This window comes from Solanum dulcamara, chromosome 3 (assembly GCF_947179165.1).
Source record: "Solanum dulcamara chromosome 3, daSolDulc1.2, whole genome shotgun sequence".
NCBI classification, from domain to species: Eukaryota; Viridiplantae; Streptophyta; class Magnoliopsida; order Solanales; family Solanaceae; genus Solanum; species Solanum dulcamara.
The window spans coordinates 29,910,713-29,934,047 of record NC_077239.1 but is presented as its reverse complement, the minus strand read 5'-3'; the positions used below and the strand labels follow the sequence as shown (position 1 = coordinate 29,934,047).

Sequence of the window (23,335 nt, the reverse complement as noted above, 5' to 3'; positions counted from 1 at the left end):
ATATTCAAGGTTTGATCATGCTACCCTCTTATCCTCTATGGAGTTGATATACTTTGGTCATGGTCTATTTCCCTTGAGATTTATTCATGGCTCGAGGTTCAGGCTACGCTTTTTTGGCTCTAGACTCATTGTTGCTATTCCTAATAGAGTTAGCTATTCTGTGTACCTGTCATGCGTATGGGGGTCTGCTCGGGTTTTTATTTAAACTTGCACACGAGTGTACCTTCTGGGCTTATAGGGGGGAAATTAGGTGTATTTATCTCGTGGTTACTTTTGTTCTGTTCCTTTCTTACACTCGTGTGATTCCTTATTTAGAATTTTGTTCCTTTACCTTTGTTCTATATGATTCATGCTTTTCATATTGCCTTTACTTTTCAAGCTTAGCCGGCCTATGATGTCTACTGGGTACCTGTTATTTTGGTACTCATACTATACTCTGTATCTATTTACATGATGTAGGTCCGAGCACCAGTTTCTGGCGCTAATTCGAGTCGCTGCTGTCTGATTTGGAAGACGAAGGTGAGCACATGGCGTTCTGGATTTACCTGTCTTCTTCTGTATATAGTTGACTAGTATTTTTCTTTTTGATACAAGTATTTATTTCTGTGGTCCACTTTTGGTACTTGTATCTATTTTGTAGCAGCTTTGTACATGTGATTTCCAGGTTCTGGGAGGGATCTTTTAGTTTGTATATATTTTTGGTTTGCTTCCGCTTATCTTATTGTTATTTATGTGATTGTCTACTTTTCGGTTAGTTTCTATCCTTAACTCCATTACTTACAGTTTCAGATACGGGTCGGCTTACCTATTAGTGGGTTATAGTAGATGCCATCATGACACAAAAAATCGGGTCGTGGCATTTCTTTAACTTTGCAACTTAAACATATTATACAATTAATTTTAATCCATTGAGCTGCGTGCTTGATTTCGTTATATGATTTCTTGGTTTTAATTCATTTGTTCTCCAAATTTCTTCATCTTCAAACCACTTTAATCCTACAAATAAAATACACAACATAAGAATAATTTATAAAATTTATGCTTAGAAAATATAATGAAAAGATTAAATATGAGGCAAATAATGAATTATATATAGCCTCTCATCGATGGCGAACATGCAATTCATCCGGATTTTTCTGGTCCAACTCAAGCTACAAAAGGCATTTGGTGATTTGTCCTTGAAAGTTATATTGTTATTGAGATAGGGACCAAATATTGTTTGCCTGAATAACTCAATGTCTTGTTATCTTATAGACAATTGAATATCATCCACAAAATTTTCAGTGTAAGATGTACCAAACCTTAAAGAGTGAGATGGAATTTATTTGATTACATACCTATAAAACTCCGAAAGTCGGAAAGTAGGAAAATAGAATGTAAGGATGAAATTTCAAAAACAAATTGCACCAGTTGAGGTTCATGAGGCCCATCACGGACCATATTCAATACCATGGCTTGTGGAAAAGAGCAGTGGAAATGCCAAGGAATGAAGGTGAGATCAGGAAAGGACCACGACCGGGTTCACGACCCATAGTCATGGTCATAGACTGTCAACTTGTCTGTGGAAGCCAACCCTCAAAACCATAAAGTGGGTCAGCTTCACGACGGCCACTATGGACCGTTGAGATCATCACAACCTGTGGTCCTATTCCGTCAAGAGTCTTCTTCCAAGCTTGACCAAGGCAATCTTCACGGACCACCCCACGGCCCATAGAGCTCTTCACGGACCGTGAAGATGGTCCGTCTAAGGGTCAGTTCAATTTTTATCTTCGGAGTGTTGAGGTCAATTCTTTAGTGTGGAAATAGATTTAGAGATGTTTTAAGGTCACAAGAATCCTTTAGCACAAAGTTAAGTTGAAAGTTTCCTTACTGATTGAGTATTGATATAAGATTTTACTTAGGTACACTTCAAACAATCATATATCCTAGAATATAAATAATTAGGTGGCCCATGACCTATCAAATTAAAATGTCTTTGAGTCCTCTTTGCAACGCCACTAAGTTGCCTCATTTGGAGTTTGGAGTAAAACATTATGTCCGATTTAGTGAAGTCCTATTAGGCAGTCACATCTTCACCCATAGGTGTGATCAATGCCATTGAGCTTCGATACACTAAAATAGTAGTTGAAATTCTCTTTTCAGTGAGCTTCCTTCCTTATGCCCTGGCCTGAACTTCATGAATAGCTTTCTTTCAGCTACCAACATCAATGCTTGATCTCATTTCTCTTCTTTTAAAAGTTTAGTACTGTTACTGTTGGCATGGAAGGAGTTCATCTTGAATTGCCAGTACAATAATTGGAGGTCTTCCTCACCTTCTCTAGTGACATAGGCCCATTCGGTCGAGAGAAGAGACTTGATATTAGCCACTAAGTGAAGTACCAAAGAGAGGATTGGCTTCAGCCATAACCAATACGGAGGGATTGACATAGTAAAGGAGGCTAAACAAAGCTATCAAAGGGATGTGCCCAGGCTCAAAATCTCTTTCTTTCATACTATAGAGTAGCCCTATTTCTCATAAGATTCACGACCGCTACTACGGGCCGTGAAGACTTTCACGGGATGTGAAGGCTTCCGTGAAGGATTGCTGCAGTAATTTTTCAGCAACATCCTTTTCACATCCCAGGGTTATTTTGATCATTTCCAAAGCTTTTTAATCTTATTCTAAGTCGTTTTTGTGTGTTTTGAAGGAATATATCATTCCACTAACTAGTTTTCCTCTCATAATCATCAATCTAAATATTCAAGTATCTAGAAATTCTCTCAAAGTAACATAGGGTTCATCTTCTCCATTGAGAACCCTAAAGCTTTCAAGTCAAATACTTCAAGAATTAAGAGGTCTTCTATCAAAGGTTTTTCCCAAGGTCTTCTTCCCAAATCAAGCTAGAGTTTCAAGAACTCAAGTCTCCTTTTCAATTTCAAGTCTAGAACTCATTAAGATATATGGAAATTCATCGATGGGCCCTTTCACCCATGAAGTCCTAAGTTTCTTCACAAATTCAATTATGAATTCTTCTTCTAAAAGCCCTAGTTTCACAAGATTTCATCGGGTCTTCTTAGTTATGATTTATCTTATAATTATTGATCAAATTGTGCATAATTCACATCATATTGCAAGATTTCAAATTAAATTTCAATGACCCGTGTTATATGCTATTTTCAAAGTATGTTTTCAATGAATTATGAATATGAATTTTAAAGTATTTCAATGAATGTTTTATGAATATATATCAAGGCTTATGAATGACTCGTGAAAGTTAAGAATGATATTTTTCAATGATGTTTCAAGCAAGTGACCATGAATTATGAAAGATTTTCCCACGATATAAAAGAAATCATGATTTAGATGTTGTTAGTAGAGGCGAGAGTCTACATGAATTATGTTATGATCATGATATGTTGAAGGAGCTATTCTTGTGATTTTCAAGTATTTATGTTTAACTTTATATTACTAGATTCTTACCATCTTCAAAGCTTGTGATATATTATGTATGATATTCCGTTGAGAGTTGACATAGCACCAAGTGGACCTTGGGATAAGAGGTTCACCCGTTAGTAGAGACATGAGATCATTAGCATAAATCTCACTTTCCTATAACTATGTGCCACCGTAGGAAGAAGGATAACCCGTTAGTAGAGGCTCAGGCCACTCGTTAGTTGAGGCATGATTCCTTAGTAGCTTAGTGGATACACTTAGGTATGATAGAGTCTATCTTGGCAAGTAGTTTCTCTCTTCCCGATTTGGGAGTTACATCGGAATTCCATGTTTAGCTCACTTGGTCTCATATGTCGGTTAACAGTATCTCTCTCAAAAGGTTTTGTAATAGTATAAATTTCTCATGATGATGATGTTTTTGATGCATTGACCAATGGTTATGATATTTTAATGTTTCATGATTTTACTCATGTTTTAAGATATTGGTCTTACATCTCATGATTCATATTGATTATGTCCTATTTTAATTGTTTCTGCATATTTCTCACATACTTAGTACATTCTATGTACTAACGCATACTTTTTGTCTACATTGTATCATAATATAGGGTCCGACGATCACGCTCATCCTCATGTTCATGGCTAGAGCTTAGTACAATTGTTCTTGTGATGAGTCCTCATACCTCAAGAACAAGACACTTTATTTTCATTGTGTCATTGACTATTTCATTTTTCTTATGTTGTCATGGGTGATCTAGAAGCTTGTCTTACGCCCCATCTAATTAACAAAGACATGTTAGATGTTCATGGAGTCTATGTTGTCGCATCCTTTGATGTTTCTCCTTTATTGAGATATTCCTATTGAGACTTTACTTCTGCTTTCATGATTAGCTTTATTACTTCTGCTTTCATGATTAGCTTTATTGCTTTAAATAGCTTTACTTCTAAGAGGCTTGGTTGGAGTCCTTCGAAATTTCGATCGCCATGTCACGCCTAGGGCATAGCTTGGGTTGTGACAATAACTAAAACCTGCATTAACAAAACATAACTTTGAATGTGACACACACTAATATATTACAACACAAGATGCACATTGAACAAAACTTAAAGTTTGCAGATATATTACAGCACAAGATAGATAGTCAACTAGACAATTTGGCATAGTTATGTATCAAATACATAACTATAAATATGATAAAACAATAGGATTTATATGTACCAACAATAAGATTTTGTAATGTATACAGATACATATCTTTCTAAATTGAATAAGACGGGGTGAATATATCTGGTACTAACTTATATTGAAATTTGTAATAGTTATGAATCAATTACATAACCATGAACATGATACATACTAATTTATGTTTCACTAAATTAGGGTTATTAATCAAAAATAATATTTGAATACGATACATTGTACATTATAAAATTGAAATGTATCGTAATGTTCAAACATAGGCGTTATACATTAATATAAGAATCTTAATCCACTAGATACATTAGGAATCCGAACCTTGGGTAGAGAAGGGCGTCTAGTAACAGATTCTACTTTTCCCCCCTTTTTAGAAGCTTTTTCTACGGGTGATTTCAAACTTGTACATGCATCCTTCTTCTATTTCTCCTCATGCAATTTCTTCATGATTAATGGATCATTCCGTTGTTTGGATCTATTTTCATGAAAACCATCATCATTCGAATCAAAAACACGAGGGATGAGATCTTTCTTTTGTGGAACTAATTAGATAAGACCAATACTAAACGATGGAGCAGAATCCATATGTATCATAAATTAAAGATGAACAACATAAATTTTAAAAATCAATTTCAAAAATCTAATAAACTGAAAGCAAAAAAATGATGAAGAAATTCTATCACCTTTTTAAGAACTTAAAATTGATGAAGAAAACTATAATGATATGGTTCTAATTTAAAAATGGTGAGTTGGAAGAAATCGTTGATACATGTGAATTTAGGGGAGTTGAGCGTGAAGTAAGAAGAAGATGAGTTACGTATCCAAAAATAGGAGAGTGGGGAAAATAGGAATTCTTATAATTTTTTTCAATTGGTATGGAATTTTTAAAAATATTGTAAAATAAATTGCTTAATTAGGTAATTTTTCCTAATATTTAACACAATCTTTGTAGGACATGTTCTTCTATTCAAGTTTAAGCCATTCGTACCAGCTCTATCTGACCGCCTGTGTTGGGTATGCTAGGAGTACGCCACAAACCACAAGCTTAAGAGGAGTGCAAAACATCCAAATGAAGTTTAAAGAAATACAAAATCCATTTGGCTAAATTAACCAACAGCAACTCTCATCTCTAGCATAATAACTTTTGTTCTTACGTCTTCAAATTTTCAGGCATGTGTAAGAATGGCCCAAATCAATATTTTCATCTTTCACAACTAATATCCCTATGAAAATAAAATTGGTACAAAAAAGGGGGCAGCATCCAGCCTACGACTATAATAAGTATATCACTCAACTTGACGTGATTATGTTTAATCTTTGGTGTCATCCTTCTCCTTTTTGCTGTGTAAAATCTAACTTCTTACAGCTGCAGGCTGTTAGCAGGTTATCGGTTTGAGGTTGCTGAGTTCTTATTAACCAAATCAGCACCACTCACGTATCTAGCAAAAAAGGATATCAAACGAAACGGAGCACCAATTAACGGTGCATTGGTGAGGGGAACCTCCTCGTCATCCTGATCCACATTTGCGACTTCTAAATCTGCTGAGTGGACTTCATTCTCGTCTAAAAGGATCTGCACAATTTCATCAGACTCGATTTCCGATGAATTAACATCAATTCTGCTATCTATCTTATTCACATGCTCATGATCACTTGCAGCTTTGTCAATGGCATCTTTCAGAGATTGCAGCCTTTCACCTGACTGCAATACTGCTTCACTGGGTTCAGATTTTGGCTCTGTAGTATGATCAACTTCATGCTCGTGAACAGCTCCAGGCATCTTGTGTGACCCAAGGGCTGATTCATTGGCAATGCGAGCTGCCTCAGAGCTTGTGGTAATTACATCAGAACCTAAAAGTGAAGATACCTCCATTGGTGGGCCTCTTTGTTCGAGCTCCACATATAAATTCTTCACCTAATATAAGAAAATAATGATTGCCAATCCTGAAGAGTATATCATAATCTAAGATTCTAGCAATAAGAGAATAATAAGCTGAAACCTTCTCCACAAGCTCCGCATTTTCATCAATCAGTTTGTCCACCAATGCTCGGGTAGCAACTACTTCAGAATTCAGATCCCCATTTTCAGGAGTATTCTTTATCAAGACAAAGCAAAAAAAATGGTAACATGTCAATGTGCAACACTGTGCTGTACGTACAGATATATCAATAGTCAATATATATTGTCCATACTCCATACCCATCATTTAAATTTATTTTGGTTACCCCAAATTGACAGTGTACTTCTTGTGTGACTAGAATGCTTTTAGCACTTTAAATACATGTTGTGAGTGACTACATTAAATGTGTTTCATGACAGAGAAGACCACTTAATACATTAAGTGCCATTTAAAATGGTATCGATTTGTATGTTCTGAGAAATATAAGAGGAAAATTATTATTGAATTGTATATCTACATTTTGTAATGAGCCCTATTTATATACACTACATTACAATTATTTTCTACGTACGATATTATATACAAATCATATTCATATTCCTATTCTAACACTTCTCCTCAAGTTGGTGCATACAAGCCATATCTACCAAGCTTGTTATAGATGTAGGACTAGTGAGGGACTTGGTGAAAATATCTGCAAGCCGATCCCTTGACCTCACAAATTTAGTAACAATATCTCTGAAGAGTATCTTTTCTCTGACAAAGTGAGAATCAATCTCAATGTGCTTAGTCCTCTCATGAAATACCAAATTTGATGCGATATGAAAGGCCTCTTGGTTATCACACAAGTTCCATCTGACTGATTTCTCCAAAATTTTAGTTCTCTGAGTAACTATTTAATCCAAACTAGCTCACAAGTTGCTATAGTCATTGCTCGATCTTCTGCTTCTGCACTACATCGAGTTGTAACACCCCAAGAATTCTAAATCACATCAGACCAGGAAAAGCCCTGAAAAGATTTAAGTTCTACAGAAAATTGATATTTACAGACACCATCTACGGCCTATAAAAGTAACCACAGACCGTAGATGGACTCGTGAAATCAAACTTTTGAAACTAAGATTTTAAGTCTGAGTTTCACAGACCGGACTATGGGTGGTAATTCACTTTACAAACCGTAGAAAGACCCGTGAAACAAAGTCCTGAAGGTTGGTATTTAAGCCTGACTTTCGCGAACCATTCTACGGCCCGTAAAAGAAATTATGGTCAGTAGATTGCCTCGTGGAAGTGAAGTCTTGAAACTTCAATTTTTGCTTGGTTTCTACGGACAAACAGGACGGCCCGTAAAAGGTTCCGTAAACCAAAACTTCAGAAACCTCAGAATTTTTAGCCAGCTTTCTATGAGAGGCCTTCTATGGACAATACAAGTTTCTACGGACCATAGATGGTCTCATAAACAGCCTCCAACAGTTTTTAATGAAGGTTATTTTAGTCTTTTCCCACCCCTTCTAAGTCTAAACCCCGACGGTTTTACACCTAATTTATGTCCTTATTAGTTTAGTTTGATTAGAATACTCTCATAATCATTCCCAAGGCTTAGAGCGAAGGATCAAGAGGAACCTAGGGCTTCAAGCATCTTCTCCAAGTTTCTTCAAGAATCTTGTTATTCCATGTAAGGCAATTCAAAGTGACGAACTAGTTCGTCCTCATGCCTTACATCCAAATTCAATCAGTAAGAGTTAAATCTAGGGTATTACCCCAAGTTTTCATGAATTTCAAATTGTCCTTTATTCCTTATCTCTTATCATTGAGATTATAATTCATCATGTATTTCTGATTCTTGAATTGTTGTCCATGCTTAGTTTATCATATGAACCATATTTAGCTAAGAATTGTTGAAAGCTCTGGCATAACTATTTTCATGCATCAACTTCTGAATCAAAGTAAGTTATCGTTTGAGAAGAGTTTTTAGGGGACTTGAATGGTTCCAAATGCATTATTTTGCATTGAGAAAATCACGACTAAATTTAAGAAAGCATAATCAGTTTGAGAAAGCAGTTAAAAGAAAGTTCAGTATTATATTAAAGAAGTACTTTTGAGTGTTTACTCAACATAGATATTACTATGAGCGTTAATGCATGTTTTGGGATAGTACTGAGCATTGATTTAGATAAGAGTTTAGATAACGTTAACCACATAAATTGCGCCGCCAGCGTAGATAGGATCGTGATGTTGGTTCGGGCGACTCCTCACCCAGCCCCTGATAAAGGCTTAGATATGGATCCATAAGTTCAGTTATTATTGTCCTATATTCTAGCAAGGTATAGGATGGCTCTAGCAATGTGGGCTAGATGTTGTATCATCATGATGCTCATAGTGATGGTTGTTGGTTAGAGAAACTCCCCAAGAAAAGTAAAGTATACTATTTTAGCATTTTGCTATCATTGCATATCTCATTGTAAGGCTTTGATGATTTCATTCACTTACATACTTTACTTTCAGTCAAGTTATTTTCAGTTCATTTCAGCATGTGTTCAGTTTAGCTGAATGTTCTCATTCAACCTTATTACATACCGTACATTCCATGTACGGACGTCTTTCGACGTTGCATCGTTTTATGATGCAGATACAGGTATCAGGATCGTCAATAGGCATTTTGTTGAGATCATCACTTCGTAAGCTTTTGGTGAGACCTTCTTGCCTTCAAGGGACTCCATTTAGTTATGAATTCAGTATTAGTATTCCATTTAGTTATGCTTTCAGTATTAGCAGACCTTAGTTCTTTATTTAGGTAGTCGTGGGTCTTGTCCTGACACCTATCTTCAGTTAGTAGAGGCTCCATAGACAGTATAGTGAGTCAGTACAATTTTCGGTATTCAGATGTTTAAACATATTTATTATTTATGATTCAAAGGTATATACAGACTTTTAGTTAAAAGTAACTTTAAATGTTTTACATTTTTTCTTTACTTTTAAAACTTCCGCATGTATGTTTCGTCCTCCGATTAGTAGTCAGCCAGACCAAGGGTTTGCTTGGAATCAACAATGGTTTTTGAGTGTCGGGCACGTCTAGGGTGTAGGCTTGGGGAGTGACACAAGCAATCACACTTTGTTTCTTTTTTTCCATGACACCGAAAAACCTCTTTTTAAAACACAATATTCGGATGTAAAACATCTATTAGAAGAAGATTTTGCCCAATCAACATATGTTAATCCACGATTTACTAGTGGCCTCGATCCTCGAAGAGTAATCCTTTACCTGGAGTTGACTTTATATATCATAGAATGCCGACAACTGCATCCCAATGACTTTCATAGAGAGAATCCATACACTGACTTACAACACTCACAGGAAAAGAAAAGGCAGGTCTAGTCACTGTGAGATAATTCAACTTACCAACCAGTCACCTATGTCTTTTAGGATCACTGAGTGGCTCCCCTTGTCATCACAGGAGTTTAGCATTCGGATCTAAAAAAGTATCAATGGGTCTATATCCCATCATTTTTGTCTCCTCAAGAATGTTTAAGGCATACTTGTGTTGCAAAATAACAATACTTAATCTAGACTAAGTAACATCAACACCTAAAAAATATTTCAATCTGCCGAGATCTTTGTCTGGAAATGCTGAAAGAGGCGTTGCTTTAACTTAGTGATACCATCCTAATCATTGTCAATAATAATGACAAGCACACAAATTTGAAGCAGAATGCAGATAAAACACAAAATGATCCGTCTTACTACAAGTCATGCCAAACTCCTAAATTATTGTGTTGAACTTACCTAGTCAAGCTCAAGGAGATTGTTTTAGACCATAAAATGACCGACACAATCGAGACACCAGGCTAGACCAGAACCCAGGGGCATATCTAGGTGGTCGGAAGGGTGTTTATCCGAACCACCTCAACAAAAAATTACATTGTATATATAAAATATTTTTTTATTATTTTTATGTATATAAATAGAGAGAGATTTTGAATACACTGAACACAAGACAAAAGGTTGACTCGGTGATTGGGGGGTTTAAAATTTACTTTGAGGTTTCATGTTCACATCTTAGGCACTACATTTTTATTATTCGAACCCCCTAAATGAAAATCCTCGACCCATCACTGCCACCCCACCCCACCCCACCCGGAACAAAACCAGATGGTGCTCCATATAAAATCATCTTCAAAGTCATCATGAAAAAAAACATTCTTAATGTCCAGCTGATTAAGAGACCAATGATGGACAACATCGATGTATAGAAAAAGACGAACAAATGTTATTTTAGCCAAGAGAGAAAATATCAATGTAATAAAGCTCAAATATCTAAATATACCCCTTGGCAACAAGGCGAGCCTTAAACGGGTCAACTTGATCATCTGAAAGAGGAACAAGATCTCAAATACCACTCGCATGTAAAGCAGAGATCTTGTCGATCATAACATGTTACCATCCTAGATGAGAAAGTGCTTCTTTACTTGTAGACTTAGCTAGTGTTTGGCCACAAATTTTCAAATATTTTTGACAAGTCATTTTTGGGTGAAGTTTCACCATGCATTTGGCCATAGATTTTGGGAGAAATATTTGGCTTTTTAAAAAATATGATTTATATCCATTAGCTATAAAAATTATTAAAATTAACCATAAGTTTATATTATCATTTTATAATGAACATGTTTCGTTAAAAACTAATATTACAACATAATTGTTAACAATCAACAACAATAACAACAAAAATAAGAATATGGGCAAGAGCATGACAATAATCACACACTCAAACTTTACACTAATTCAGGATAAATTATAGGCGGAATGACCCGGGGGGCCCTTATACTTGGCTTCGTTTGTAAGTTGGACCCTTATACTTACGGCTTTGCCAACTGAACCCTTAAACTCACTGAAACACAATATTTCAAACCCCTTTCTCATCTGATGTGTGCAAGTGTAGTACATTCATTTTACACGTGGAATTCCATGTCATTTTTAGTGACACATAAGATATTAAATATTAAAAAAAGTATACTTTTCTAAATTCTACAAATGTTGAACATTATGTTCTTCATATTTTCTCCCAAATTAAGAGCCAAATTCATGCTAAATAGATCAAATTCTTGTCTATTTGACTTGAATTTTACATTATAAGTTCACAAATACAAACCCAACAAATCCTCATCACAATTTTGAATTAATTTCATAAATTAACAAAACACATTTATTGTTCTTCAAGCTTCCTCAAGCTTATCAATGGAGTTTTTCAATACTCAATATCACCCTTCACATTATACAAACAAGATTCAAAAGATACTCACAAAATTAAAACTTTTAAGGATAAAACTATGGCAGAACAAAAAATGGTCAAGGAAGGTATTGATTGTAGCAAAAAAAAAGAAATTTTTGAAAAAGCATTTAGAGATAGGGATAAAAAGTTTGGTTGGGGGAGGAAGGGGGGCTGATATTAAGAAGATGAAGAAGAAGGGGGTGGGTATGATGGGTGGATCCATAGAAGAAGAAAAAGTGGGCTGGGAAGAACAAAGTTGGGGGTGTAAGCGTGTGTATGGGGCGGGGTGTGTGGAAGTAAGAAGGGTTGTTTTTTTTTTAATTACAGATCTTTTTCAATTTTTTTATAATTTTAATAATTTTTTAATGTAAAATATTTAATCTCACTCGATTTAAAACGCATGTAATGATGCATTTTTCCAACTCAGCAACATCAGTGCCACGTAAGTTCAGTCAATGGTCAGAGGGGTATAAAATATTGTGTTTTGGTGAGTTGAAGGGCTCAGTTGATAAACTCGTAAGTATAAGGGTCCAACTTACAAACGGAGCCAAGTATAAAAGTCTCTCAAGTCATTCCACCTAAATTATAACTCATTAAAACAAGTTGTTCTTTTTAATAGAGTTGGTTGTAGATAGATATTAATTGGGATTAATAGATAATGGGTGTTTTTATAAAATATAAAAGTTTGGAGTAATTTTTAAATTTTTAAAAATTCCCAAATACTAGAAATTGGCCCAAATTCTAGTTTTTTCTAGAACTTGGGAACTTGAGATGTTTGTCAAATATATTTGCCAAGTAATAGCAAGTTATATGGCCAAACATTAGTTCCCAAGTTTTTCTCAAGTTTTTTCCAAATATATTTGTGGCCAAACAGCACCTTAGGAATGGAGACAGGAAACAAAGATGATACAAAGGCATAATGGAATGATGACTGACAATAATAACACAAAAGGTTAAAATGGGGGTTAGTATTACTGGTAGACCGTATACCTTTCCAAAGTGCAATCGATTGATTCACAGGAGACTAATACGCAATAGGTGCAGGGTATGGTGTAGGAAATGGATCATCCGGGTTAGATGATGATCGTGGACAGCGATGATAAGTCAGAAGTGGTGGTACACTAGATGGAGATGTAGAAGTAATTGTAGCTTCCCCAAAGGTCGCTATGGGTAAGACTGGTGGCACTGTGGATGAAGATGTACAAGTAAATGTAAATTTCTCAAAAGTTGTTATAAGTAAAATGTCAGACCTGTCGGGATGATCAGAAGAATATGTAAAGTAAGGGCGAGACTCAAAGAATAAGACATCAACAGACATAAGGTACCGAGGAAGATTAGGTGAGTAGCAAACAATACCCCTTTCGAACCCAAGAATAACCAAGAAAGACACATTTGAGAGCACGTGGGATAATTTATCTTTACAAGGGGCTAAGTTATGAACAAAACATGTGCTCCCAGAGACACAAGGGGGAGAGACTATAGATGTGATTGAGGGTACAATATTGATTAAGGAATTTGATTTCGAATGGAAAATGAGGGCATCCGATTAATTAAATAGCAAGACGTGAGAATGCAATCGACCCAACCACGCAGTGGAACATGAGACTCAATGAGAAGAGTGCGCGCAGTCTCAATGAGATGCATACTCTTCCTTTTTGCTACCCCCATCTACAGAGGGGCGTACGAACAAGATGTCTGATGAATAATTCATTGGTGAATCAAACTGTTGAAACTAGGAGGATAAGTATTCTAAGTCATTATCACTATGAAAAGTACGAATAGAAAAACCAAATTGAATTTGTATTTCAGTACAAAATTTCTTGAATATAGAATGGTCTTTCATTAAGAAAATCCAAGTACATCTTGAATAATCATCAATGAAACTATCAACATAACGAAATCCTAAGGTTCCCCGACTCTACTAGGAACCCAAATATCAAATGAACTAATGATAAAACGGACTTTGCACGACTCTCAGCAATACATGGAAAACTAGTGAGGTTGTGTTTCCCAAGTTGATGCGATCTAATATGGATACACTAGACAAACTAGACACCATCTTTTGTATCTAGAATAAACTTGGATGTCCCAAACGTCTGTGGATTAAGTGTGGAGAATTTGAAACAAGGCATGTTGGGAGGAATTAGAAGAGGTAAGATTGTTGAGCCCTTATGATTCATGCCATGTGCCAATCATTTATCCCATACTGCAGTCCTACATAATAAAAGAATCATCAAGTAATATTATGGCACAATTCAGGACACATGGCAAATAACCAAGGGATACAAGATCAAAAGGACAACCACGGAAATAAAGAACGGAGTTTAGAGTGACAGAAGATAGCGGATTAGCTTGTCCAACTCCTTTTGGTTTTATTTGGATCCCATTGACTAAAGTAATAGGATGAAGAAACTGTGGATAAACAATATTTGACAAAAGTGATTTGTTACCAAAAATATGATTAGAAGCGTCTGAATTCACGACACCTAGTCCAAGGGTACTAGATTGTGTAACACAAGCAAAACAATTACTAGCAACTGCAATATTAGGCTAACAAACCGAGGCTACTTGTATAGATGTCTACTTACTTGCTCGATACTGAAGAAACTCATTATATTCCCGTTTAGATAAAGAAAACCCCTAATTAACTATAGTATTAGTCTAAGCAACATGAGGATTACGGGGTGGTCAACCATGCAGAGATACTTCAAGAGTGTATCCAAGCCTATGACAATAACTATACTTAGGTCGAGATCTTCCAAAACGACTTCCTCCACATCAGTTCTCCATAGACTAAGATGTTTGATTTTTAGTGGTTTGAGATGCGAGAACAGAGGAGTCAATGGTGGGTGATGTAACCATTGTGTCACTAAGAGGTGTGGCAAAGCGAAGTAAATGAGAGAATAGTTCATTCATTGTAGGAACCTTCAGACTAGCTAAAATTTGACCATGCACTGAATCTAGGTCAGTAGAAAGTCCAGCAAGTGCAAGATTTAGAAACAACGTCTATCTTTTCTCATTTTCTCCTGTTGCTTTTCAACGTTCGTTGACTAGCATCCAACCCTCAAATTCCTCCATGACTGCATGTACCAGTCCCAAAGTAAGTTGACATATCCAATTCTTGTTTCTTTAAGTTTGTCATTCGAGATATCACATCATAAAAAAGAGACGTCATTAGTATATAAAGCGCTAGAATGGGCGAAACAAGGGTATAAACATGAATCAATAGATTGCCACAAGAGACCACATAATTAAGCATCAACCTTCTCCCATTGTTCTTTAGCCTTTACATCTACCTCATTAGCCTTTTCCTTTACATCTACATCACTAGCAGTGTTTTGAGAAGCGAGAAGCGGAAAAAAGCGACAGGGGCTCACTTCACAAAAGCGAGAAGCGCGAAGCGAAGCGCATGTTTTTTTCAGAAAAAGCGCTATTTAGTATAAAAATATAAAATATGCATAGATAATAAAATATGCCCCATTGGCATATTCACTTCAACTTCATCATCCATTTCATCATCATCAACAAGATTAACCATGGATGCTTCAGGATTCATTTGAATTTTAAATTCATTTTTTTTCGTAAAATAATCTTTTATTTCTTCCTTCACACTATTCGGGACCTTTCAACACACTTTAACATCTTATAACCACCAATAAGATGCTTCTTGTGACGAAATATTCTGCCAATATATGTCATCACAAAAAACACATTTGATTTTTGTGTTACTTCCCATGGCAATTCCATATGCTCAAGCTGGATTCCTTTTTTGTGCCATTAAGAAAATACAACTTACTACAAAGCAAAAATAGAATAATAATTCAGTCACACAAGTCAAATTGTCAAAACAATAACAGAGCAGCTGCAGCAAAATTAAAAGAGCAACTGCAGCAAAATTTAAAAAACTAAATAATAAAACAGCCAGACTATGTGGAAAAAACAACAGAGCATATGCTTTATCTTCAAAAAAATAATGGCCAAACTGCTGAATAAAACTTGAAAAAAATAATTCTTCGCAGATGGCAGTTGCGCAGAAATAGAAAAAGAAGAAGAGAAGAAGAGATGAAGAGAAGAACATCGCAGCAGTTGCGCAGACGGCAGAACTGCTGAATGGAAATAAAAATAGAAATAGAAGAAGAGAAGAAGAGAAGAAGAGGAGAAGAGAAACTAATCTGGTTGAACTGTCGAAGTTGAAGAAGAAGTCGCAGCAGCTTGGAACAATTAATTATAAGTTTTATAGATTTTTTTTTTAAAAAAAAACCTAGTGCCGCTTTTTCAAAAAAAGCGAGCTTTTTTCTCGCTTCTAGATGAAGCGTGCTTCTCGCTTCTCCCATGAAGCGCACACTTTTTTGAAATTGCTTCGCTTCACGGTGTTTAAGCGCTAGTGCCTCGCCTCGCTTCGCTTCACGCTTAAAGCGAGCGCTTCGGCGCTTTTTCACAACACTGATCACTAGCCTTTTCCTTTTCATCTACCACACCAACCTTTGTCGTTAAGTGATCGTGAACACCTTGACCCTTGCACCACACCTCAACCGGGGAAGCCCAAACTATATAGTTTGTATTTCCCATTAACAATTCTTAAGTGATCATAGGGCTTGAAGTTTTGATTCCCATATTTTTGGGGATTAAAAATAATCAAATCCAAGAGACATGGCTCAATACTTCAAGCAAATTTCACCAAAAAACATTTGTCTTAAAGGAACGAGTCGCAAGTTGGCACTCGCCGCAAAAAAATTCTGGAACATGTAGGAAAATTGGAGTGATTGGAACTTAAAAAAAAATATATGGTTGAGGTCAGAATTGTTGGGTGCCCTGACTTGGAAAAAAAGTGGCTGATAGAGGCTCATGCACCCATTTGTGGTGTAGATCTCTCTAGAGAAAACTACTTACCGATAATGTGTAGGAACATGTGGAAGGGTTTCTGCCGGCGGCATTTTGTGTATTATGGACGCGAGAGGGTAGGGACCCCATGGTGGTGTTGGTTTTTGCACAACTCCAACAGACGTGGAGTTGACGCAAAACAAACTTAGAAAGTGGTCAAAATTTGCCGCACAACAACTGTTTGACCTAATTTCCTTTCCTCAAATATTTCCCACAAATGTTCTGTTACCATGTGAAATATAGGAGAAAAATATTATTGATTGTGTATCTACATTGTTACAATGAGCTCTATTTATAGACACTACATATAACAACTCTTTTCCACGTAGGATACTATATACAAATCCTACTCCAATTCCAATTCTAACATATGCTAAAACTCATCAAATAGAAAATGATCAAGTATGTTGTTTTATGATGCCCCTTATATACTTAAGAACCAAGTTCTTCATCAATTCAAACAAATGTGGAATCAAAGGAAATCAATCAACTCAAGGTTTTCACGTGAAAATTTCTGTATCCGAGGAATCAAAAAACCACGGCCCTATATCTCGAATTATTACTAAATTTGAGCTTTACAATTTTTAAGAGTTGAACACTATACCACCTAAAGGGTTAACCACTATAGCACCTTTTCCCCTTCCCATTCTCTCCAATGCACTTCGATTGTAGGCGTAGACTCTGCCTCAACAACTCTACCTAGTTGTTGGATCTCTTACAACTCAAAACAATACTTGATACAAATCAACTAAGAAAAGTAAAAGGTTACAAATACTCAGCGAATCAAATAGATAACAAGAATTGTTTATATGCAATTCTTGATAGGAACACGTTCTTCACAAAACACAAATAATTCTTCTTAAGGGTGTGCTCTCTTCTCACTATGTGTGAATGATTTCAGAAGCATCAATGAAATGCTTTATATAGGAGTAAGTAACCACTTCTTGTATTCCCAATTCAACTCGAATCAGATCAAGACTTTCCCAAGATTCTAATCCTTGTTTGACTTGGTTTCCTTCACGCGTTTGGCCACTGTTTTCTCCTATTTTCCAAAGCTTTTTCCTCGTTGGTAAATAAGGTAATGTTTCCATATATTTCTTGCTCCTTGTTTCATTGGTTTTGTCACAATCCCAATTCCTCAAGGACTTCTACGCACTTGGAATCCACCTTGGTTTTGATCAACAGTGTCTTCCAGTCCACTATGAGGGGCCTGGTTCCTTCACCATTAGGACTGCACTTCTTGATAGCAGCTCTTTATTGTGATCATGCTCAAGAACTGGTTCTTCTATGTGTTTGTTATGTTTTGTTACTTGTTTGTTAATTATCAAAACCCCATAGTGTTAGCCTTAGCTCATAGCTCTCTAGCGCACATTGCCCTCCCTAGCACATGTAGCCCTATAGCTCACGACACTCTCAGCATAACAAAGTCATATATGACATGTCAAGTAAACTACAGTCTTATGTTATCAATACTGATCTTTTCTTAATAAATATATTTAAAAGCTCAACATGTTTAACTATAATCTCAATCTTCTTAAAAGTCGTGATGTGGTATGAGGTTGGCCAGCCAAATCAACAGTGTGTTACTTTCTATCACTCATGGAAACAGAAACGAATGAGAACAGAAAATAGGACCAGGTTAATCTGAAAGAGAGTATTAACAACTGACCATTTTGAGTCCAGTTGGTGAACAAGGAGGTCCAGCACTCTTCTCGAGATTATAGACTTGTGTCTGCAGAACTTGTATATTTGCTTTCAGTAACTGATTTTCTTGTACAATATTGGTCCTCAACTCTTCGAACTCCTTCACCTGCCAGGCTTTGATTTTAATTTCCATGTTAGGAATTAACGTAAACAATGATTGTCAATTTTTCTATGGGTTGACATCAACAGCCATAATAAGGACAAGATGTCAAAATTCAGGATACAGCATCAGGAAAAGCAAAGCTTAAAATAAAAAACTTTGATGCCCAACTACAACTCCCAATGCCTTCTATGTATAAGGATACACATTTGGTCAAATAGAACAAAACATGTCGACAATTCATTATAAATTAACATCACAATTTGTATCCATCAAGAGAGTCACACCCGGATATGGAATGCCTAACTTTTCAAATCAAAATTCCAATGTGGAGAACACTCTTTTCGGTATATTTAAATTCTCAAAGGTAGGAGTTTATCGCTAGGTATTTGATCAAATAGGATCGTCCAGTTCCTATCGAACCTATCACTAAAATATCCCTAGAACCATGTCCACTAGGAAACATTTATTTTCTCATGTTCTTTTAGAAACACCTGCAATTTGCTAGGTTAGCAAACCAAGAACAAATTATATGATAAGACACTAAAAGCCAATTATGCAGGTTGATCACAGTTTGATGAGAAAAGTTCAGTCGAGAAAAACATGATACATTTTTGTTGCTGGGACTGCATACCTGCATCTCTAAAAGTGCATTATCACCACTCAGACTGGAAATTATTTCTCTGAATGACTTCTGCAAAAACAAGAAGAGACTACGCTTTGAACTTACTAAAGCATTTGACAATAACTAGTCACTTAATAGATAAAACTAACAACCAGGTTATGCGCCCTGTTATTTATTTCTTTTTATTTTGAGAAAACTGGTATCAATGCAAACTTAGCTAAAGATAGGGAACAGTGGGGGAAAAAAGATCCATATAAGTGATAGCTACTAGTTGAGGATAGGTTTAAGACTTGTTAGAGATTGTTGTTGTTATTATTCTTGTTATTTTTATTTTATCATATTTATATACAAATTTAACTAATTTTTCACGTTATTAATTTAGTATGATGATGATATAATTTTGAGCTTAAATGAAAGTGGGGATTCACAAGTGACCCCAACTTGTTTGAGATTGAGGCATAGTTGTTGTTATCTATTCTTTTTTATGTTCATAAGTAACTCTTGAAAAAGAACACTGCATTGATCTCCTCCAACAATTGACTCATAAATAATTTAGCAAAGGAAAATCAAACAGATTTATCCATGTAGCTCAAACCAGTAAACTATTCTCATTTCTTTCTACTTGATTAGAAGTGCTAAGCCTACTAAGCTCCGTATGCACTCCCAGAAATGTTCAAGCGGTTGTGCAATTTATTTCAAACTTACTAAGTGGTTGTGCTTTAAGTCACTGATATGCAATTTACTTCAAGGCACGTGTACTCTAAGGTACCACCTTATTACACACAGCCATATTAAAGAAAACTCTGTATCCAGACAGATAACTACAATAGGTTTCAACACGGAAAATTTTAATGCCATTGTTTGCCAAAAGCTTTTAATTTTCTCAGATTTTCATCTTGTTGATGAAGTAACAGAATTTCATTAAATGGCATCAAGAACTCAGCTTCTCATCTTAATAGCACATCCCGGAGACATTTCGGTTCAAATATACTCCCATTCAACTTTTAATTCTCTCAGCTTTTCATCTTTTTTTTTGATGAAGTAGGAGAATTTCATTAAATAGCATCAAGAGCTCACCTTCTAATCTTAATAGCACATCCCAATGACATTTCGGTTCAAATATACAGAACATGACTTGTTTGTTGTTCTCGTACCTTTCTACATTGTTTTCTTCTTTTTTGTACTTGGATGTGCTGCACTTGAGCCGGGGGTCATTCAGAAACAGCCTGTCTACCTCCACGAGGTAGTGGTAAGGTTTGCGTACACTCTACCATTTCTAAACCCCACTTGTAGGATTTCACTGGGTATATTGTTGTTGTTGTTGTTGACTTGGTACAATTAAACAAAAAATGTCACTTGACGGAAAACAAGAAAAGTACAAGTTGGATAGCAAAAAAGACTTTTTCATATCTGTTAGGATGGAAATACAGAAGTTTCCTGGCATCATCCAGCAAGACCCACATGCATGAACATTAACAACAACATACCCAGTGTAATCCAACAAATGGATCTGGGAGGGTGGTGTGTACGCAGCTTTATCCCTATCTTGTGAAGGTAGAAGTTGTTTCCGATAAATCCTTGGCTTAAGTAAAGTATATCAAAATCAAGTATAATACGGAATATAGTAGTGATGAAGTCATGCTTAAAATAAAGGAGAAGAGAACAGTAGCAACAACAAATAATACGGTAACTGAAGCAAAGGAATAAGATAATAGGAGGGTAGTAATAGCAATATGGATAGAGTAAACTTGACAGTGCTTGACTACCTACTAAATTTCAACCCTAATCCTCATCCTCCATATTTTCTTATCTAGGGCAATGTCCTTGATACGCTGTAGGTGTATCAACTCTAATACTACCTCGGCCTACCTCTACCTCTCTTCATAACCACCAAGCCAACCTTTAACACCTCATCACTGGCATATGTACATTTCCTCTTCACATGCTCAAACCATCTCGGTCTCACCTCCCTCCCTCTCTTGTCCTCCATGGAGATCACTCCCACTTTGTCCAGAATATCTTCGCTCCTAGTCCTATCTCTCCTAGTATGTCCACACATTCATCGGAACATCCTCATTACCGATACTTTCATCTTCTAGATGTACGAGTTCTTGACCGACCAACACTTCGCCCCAAACATAGTTTGGTGTAACAACCACTTTATAAAACATACTTTTAAGTCTTTAGTGGCACATTCTCAACACACAAGACACTGAATGCGAGCCTCCATTTCATCCCTCCCTCTCCAATACAATGCGTAACATCAACATCAATCTCCTCATTTCCTAGAAGACGAACTCAAAAACTTGAAACTTTCATTCTTGGAGATAACTTGTGTATCAATCCTCATCTCCACATCTGCCATGTGAGTTACATCACTAAACTTGCACTCTAAGTACTTTGCCTTAGTCCTCAACTTGAACTCTTTAGGCTCCAGAGGTCTGTCTCCAAACCTCCAACATATCATTAACTTTGTCGCATTTCTCATCAATCAATACTATGTAATCCGCAAAAAAGCATATTGTAATACCCCCTACGTCTATGTCAATCCCAAGACCCATCCATCAAGAGGTAATCAAATATCATATTACTCACAAAGAAAATTTCACAAGTCTCTCTATCTCGGCCATGACTTTCTCATCAAAGAAGGCTCTTGAGTTTTCTTCTTCTTTTACAACCCTAAGGTAAGTATTTTGCATGTATTCACATAGTTTAAAATTTTAAGTGAGTGGGAGAACTTGTGGTTACACGTTGAGGAGCTTGGGTCCCCTAGAGAAAGAGTTCCCTAGGCAGCCCATATTGGTGTGATGTTGTTCTCAAGTGTTCTCTTCTAGTCTTAAGGTTCTATTTTGAAGAAAATTGTTTGGTGTTGAAGATGTCAAGTTAAGAGATTGTAATTTCCAGCAAATTTGAGGTAAGATTCTGGTATATCTGTCACGTGTTTAAAAGGAAAACAACTGACCGCAACATGGCTTGCACTTGCATAGATCACATAGTGATATGATTCTAAGACTAAACAGGTACTTGACAGACTAGAATACATGTTATGTGACTTATGAGCTCCATGAAGCTCCTCACTTGCTTATGTGAAAGATGTAGACGGTAACTCACTTGTTATAGGCTTTGTATATATAATGCACAGTATGTTAATTATTATGTTCTTTCATATAATTTTGTTAGACATGTCAAAAACTCAATATATTGACAGAATTTTAAGTTTATATTAAGATTGAAAAGAAAAAAAAATTATTAAATAAGAAAAAAAGAAGGGCTAGCCCACCCCAACCCGCGACCCTTCTAGGGTTGGGTTGGGTTGGCCGTTTCAAGGCCCTTTCAAATGAAGGGCTGGCCCGGCTAGCCCTTCAAATTCCTTGGCCATTGAGGCTTGGGCTGGGTGGGGCTGGGCTGGCCCGTTTTGACAACTCTAGCGATGGGTGGGTATTCAAAGGTCCACTTCGCATAAGAAGAGACGCGAATTTTGTGCACAGAATTGAAACAGACCGCCCTTTGTGGCATATGTGATATATGATAGTCCACTGAAATGCCATGCACTAATTCCCCTGACTTAGCCAATATATGGCATACAGGCTTATGGGCAGACCCCTTATAGGAGCCCGGGGAAGACGTACCTTACAGCCAATCGCGATATACACTTATCTGCATCATGCAGATTTATGTGATTTGGCAATATATGTCTTACATGTGTCATAGATAGCCTTTGGAGGCCATCATGTGATTACTTGTATACTTGTACTACAGATACAGGTAGGATATCACCTAGGCAAACTACTTGGTATGATATATTAAAGAAATAGCTCACGCGATGTTATATGAGAATTTCTAAGGTTGGTTATAAGTCACAACTTCATATTATACTTTCGATATTCATATCGTTCATGAGTTAAAGATTTCCCTAAGAGGCTTATCCGTTCATTGTTGCAGGTAGCCTTTAAAGGCCTAACATTTGATCACTTACAGGGATAAAACACAGCATATCTCACGTGTAAATCTACCACTTGTTCACATGTTAAGCAACAATCAAAAGACATTGTACATTTGTTTATAAGGTTATCCATAAGATATATTTTCAGACAAAAAGGGTTCTGATGTTCAGTTGTTTATAGTTGCTCATTTTATTATTTGATTCGTTGAGCATCCTCATGTGTCTACTTGTTATTTAGCTTGTTTTACATACCAGTACATGTTGTATATGTACAGACATCCCAGTGGAT

The 23,335-nt window shown here is 36.2% G+C and overlaps 1 protein-coding gene across 5 annotated transcripts in view; it reads right to left on the bottom strand.

The window, feature by feature from the left end:
- Positions 1 to 4,786: 4,786 nt before the first annotated feature.
- The window catches only part of LOC129882498 (uncharacterized), a 32,508-nt gene continuing 13,959 nt past the window's right edge, over positions 4,787 to 23,335 (bottom strand). For 4 of the 5 annotated variants that reach the window (XM_055956799.1, XM_055956801.1, XM_055956803.1 and 1 more), the window contains 5 exons: positions 19,113 to 19,172; positions 18,344 to 18,484; positions 6,629 to 6,724; positions 5,617 to 6,543; positions 4,787 to 5,103 (listed from right to left, as the gene is read on the bottom strand). In XM_055956799.1, the coding sequence (XP_055812774.1) occupies positions 6,013 to 6,543; positions 6,629 to 6,724; positions 18,344 to 18,484; positions 19,113 to 19,172 (828 nt within the window). In that variant the 3' untranslated portion in view covers positions 4,787 to 5,103; positions 5,617 to 6,012. The remainder of the gene's footprint in view (positions 5,104 to 5,616; positions 6,544 to 6,628; positions 6,725 to 18,343; positions 18,485 to 19,112; positions 19,173 to 23,335) is intronic. The other variant, XM_055956802.1, reaches the window with a different exon arrangement.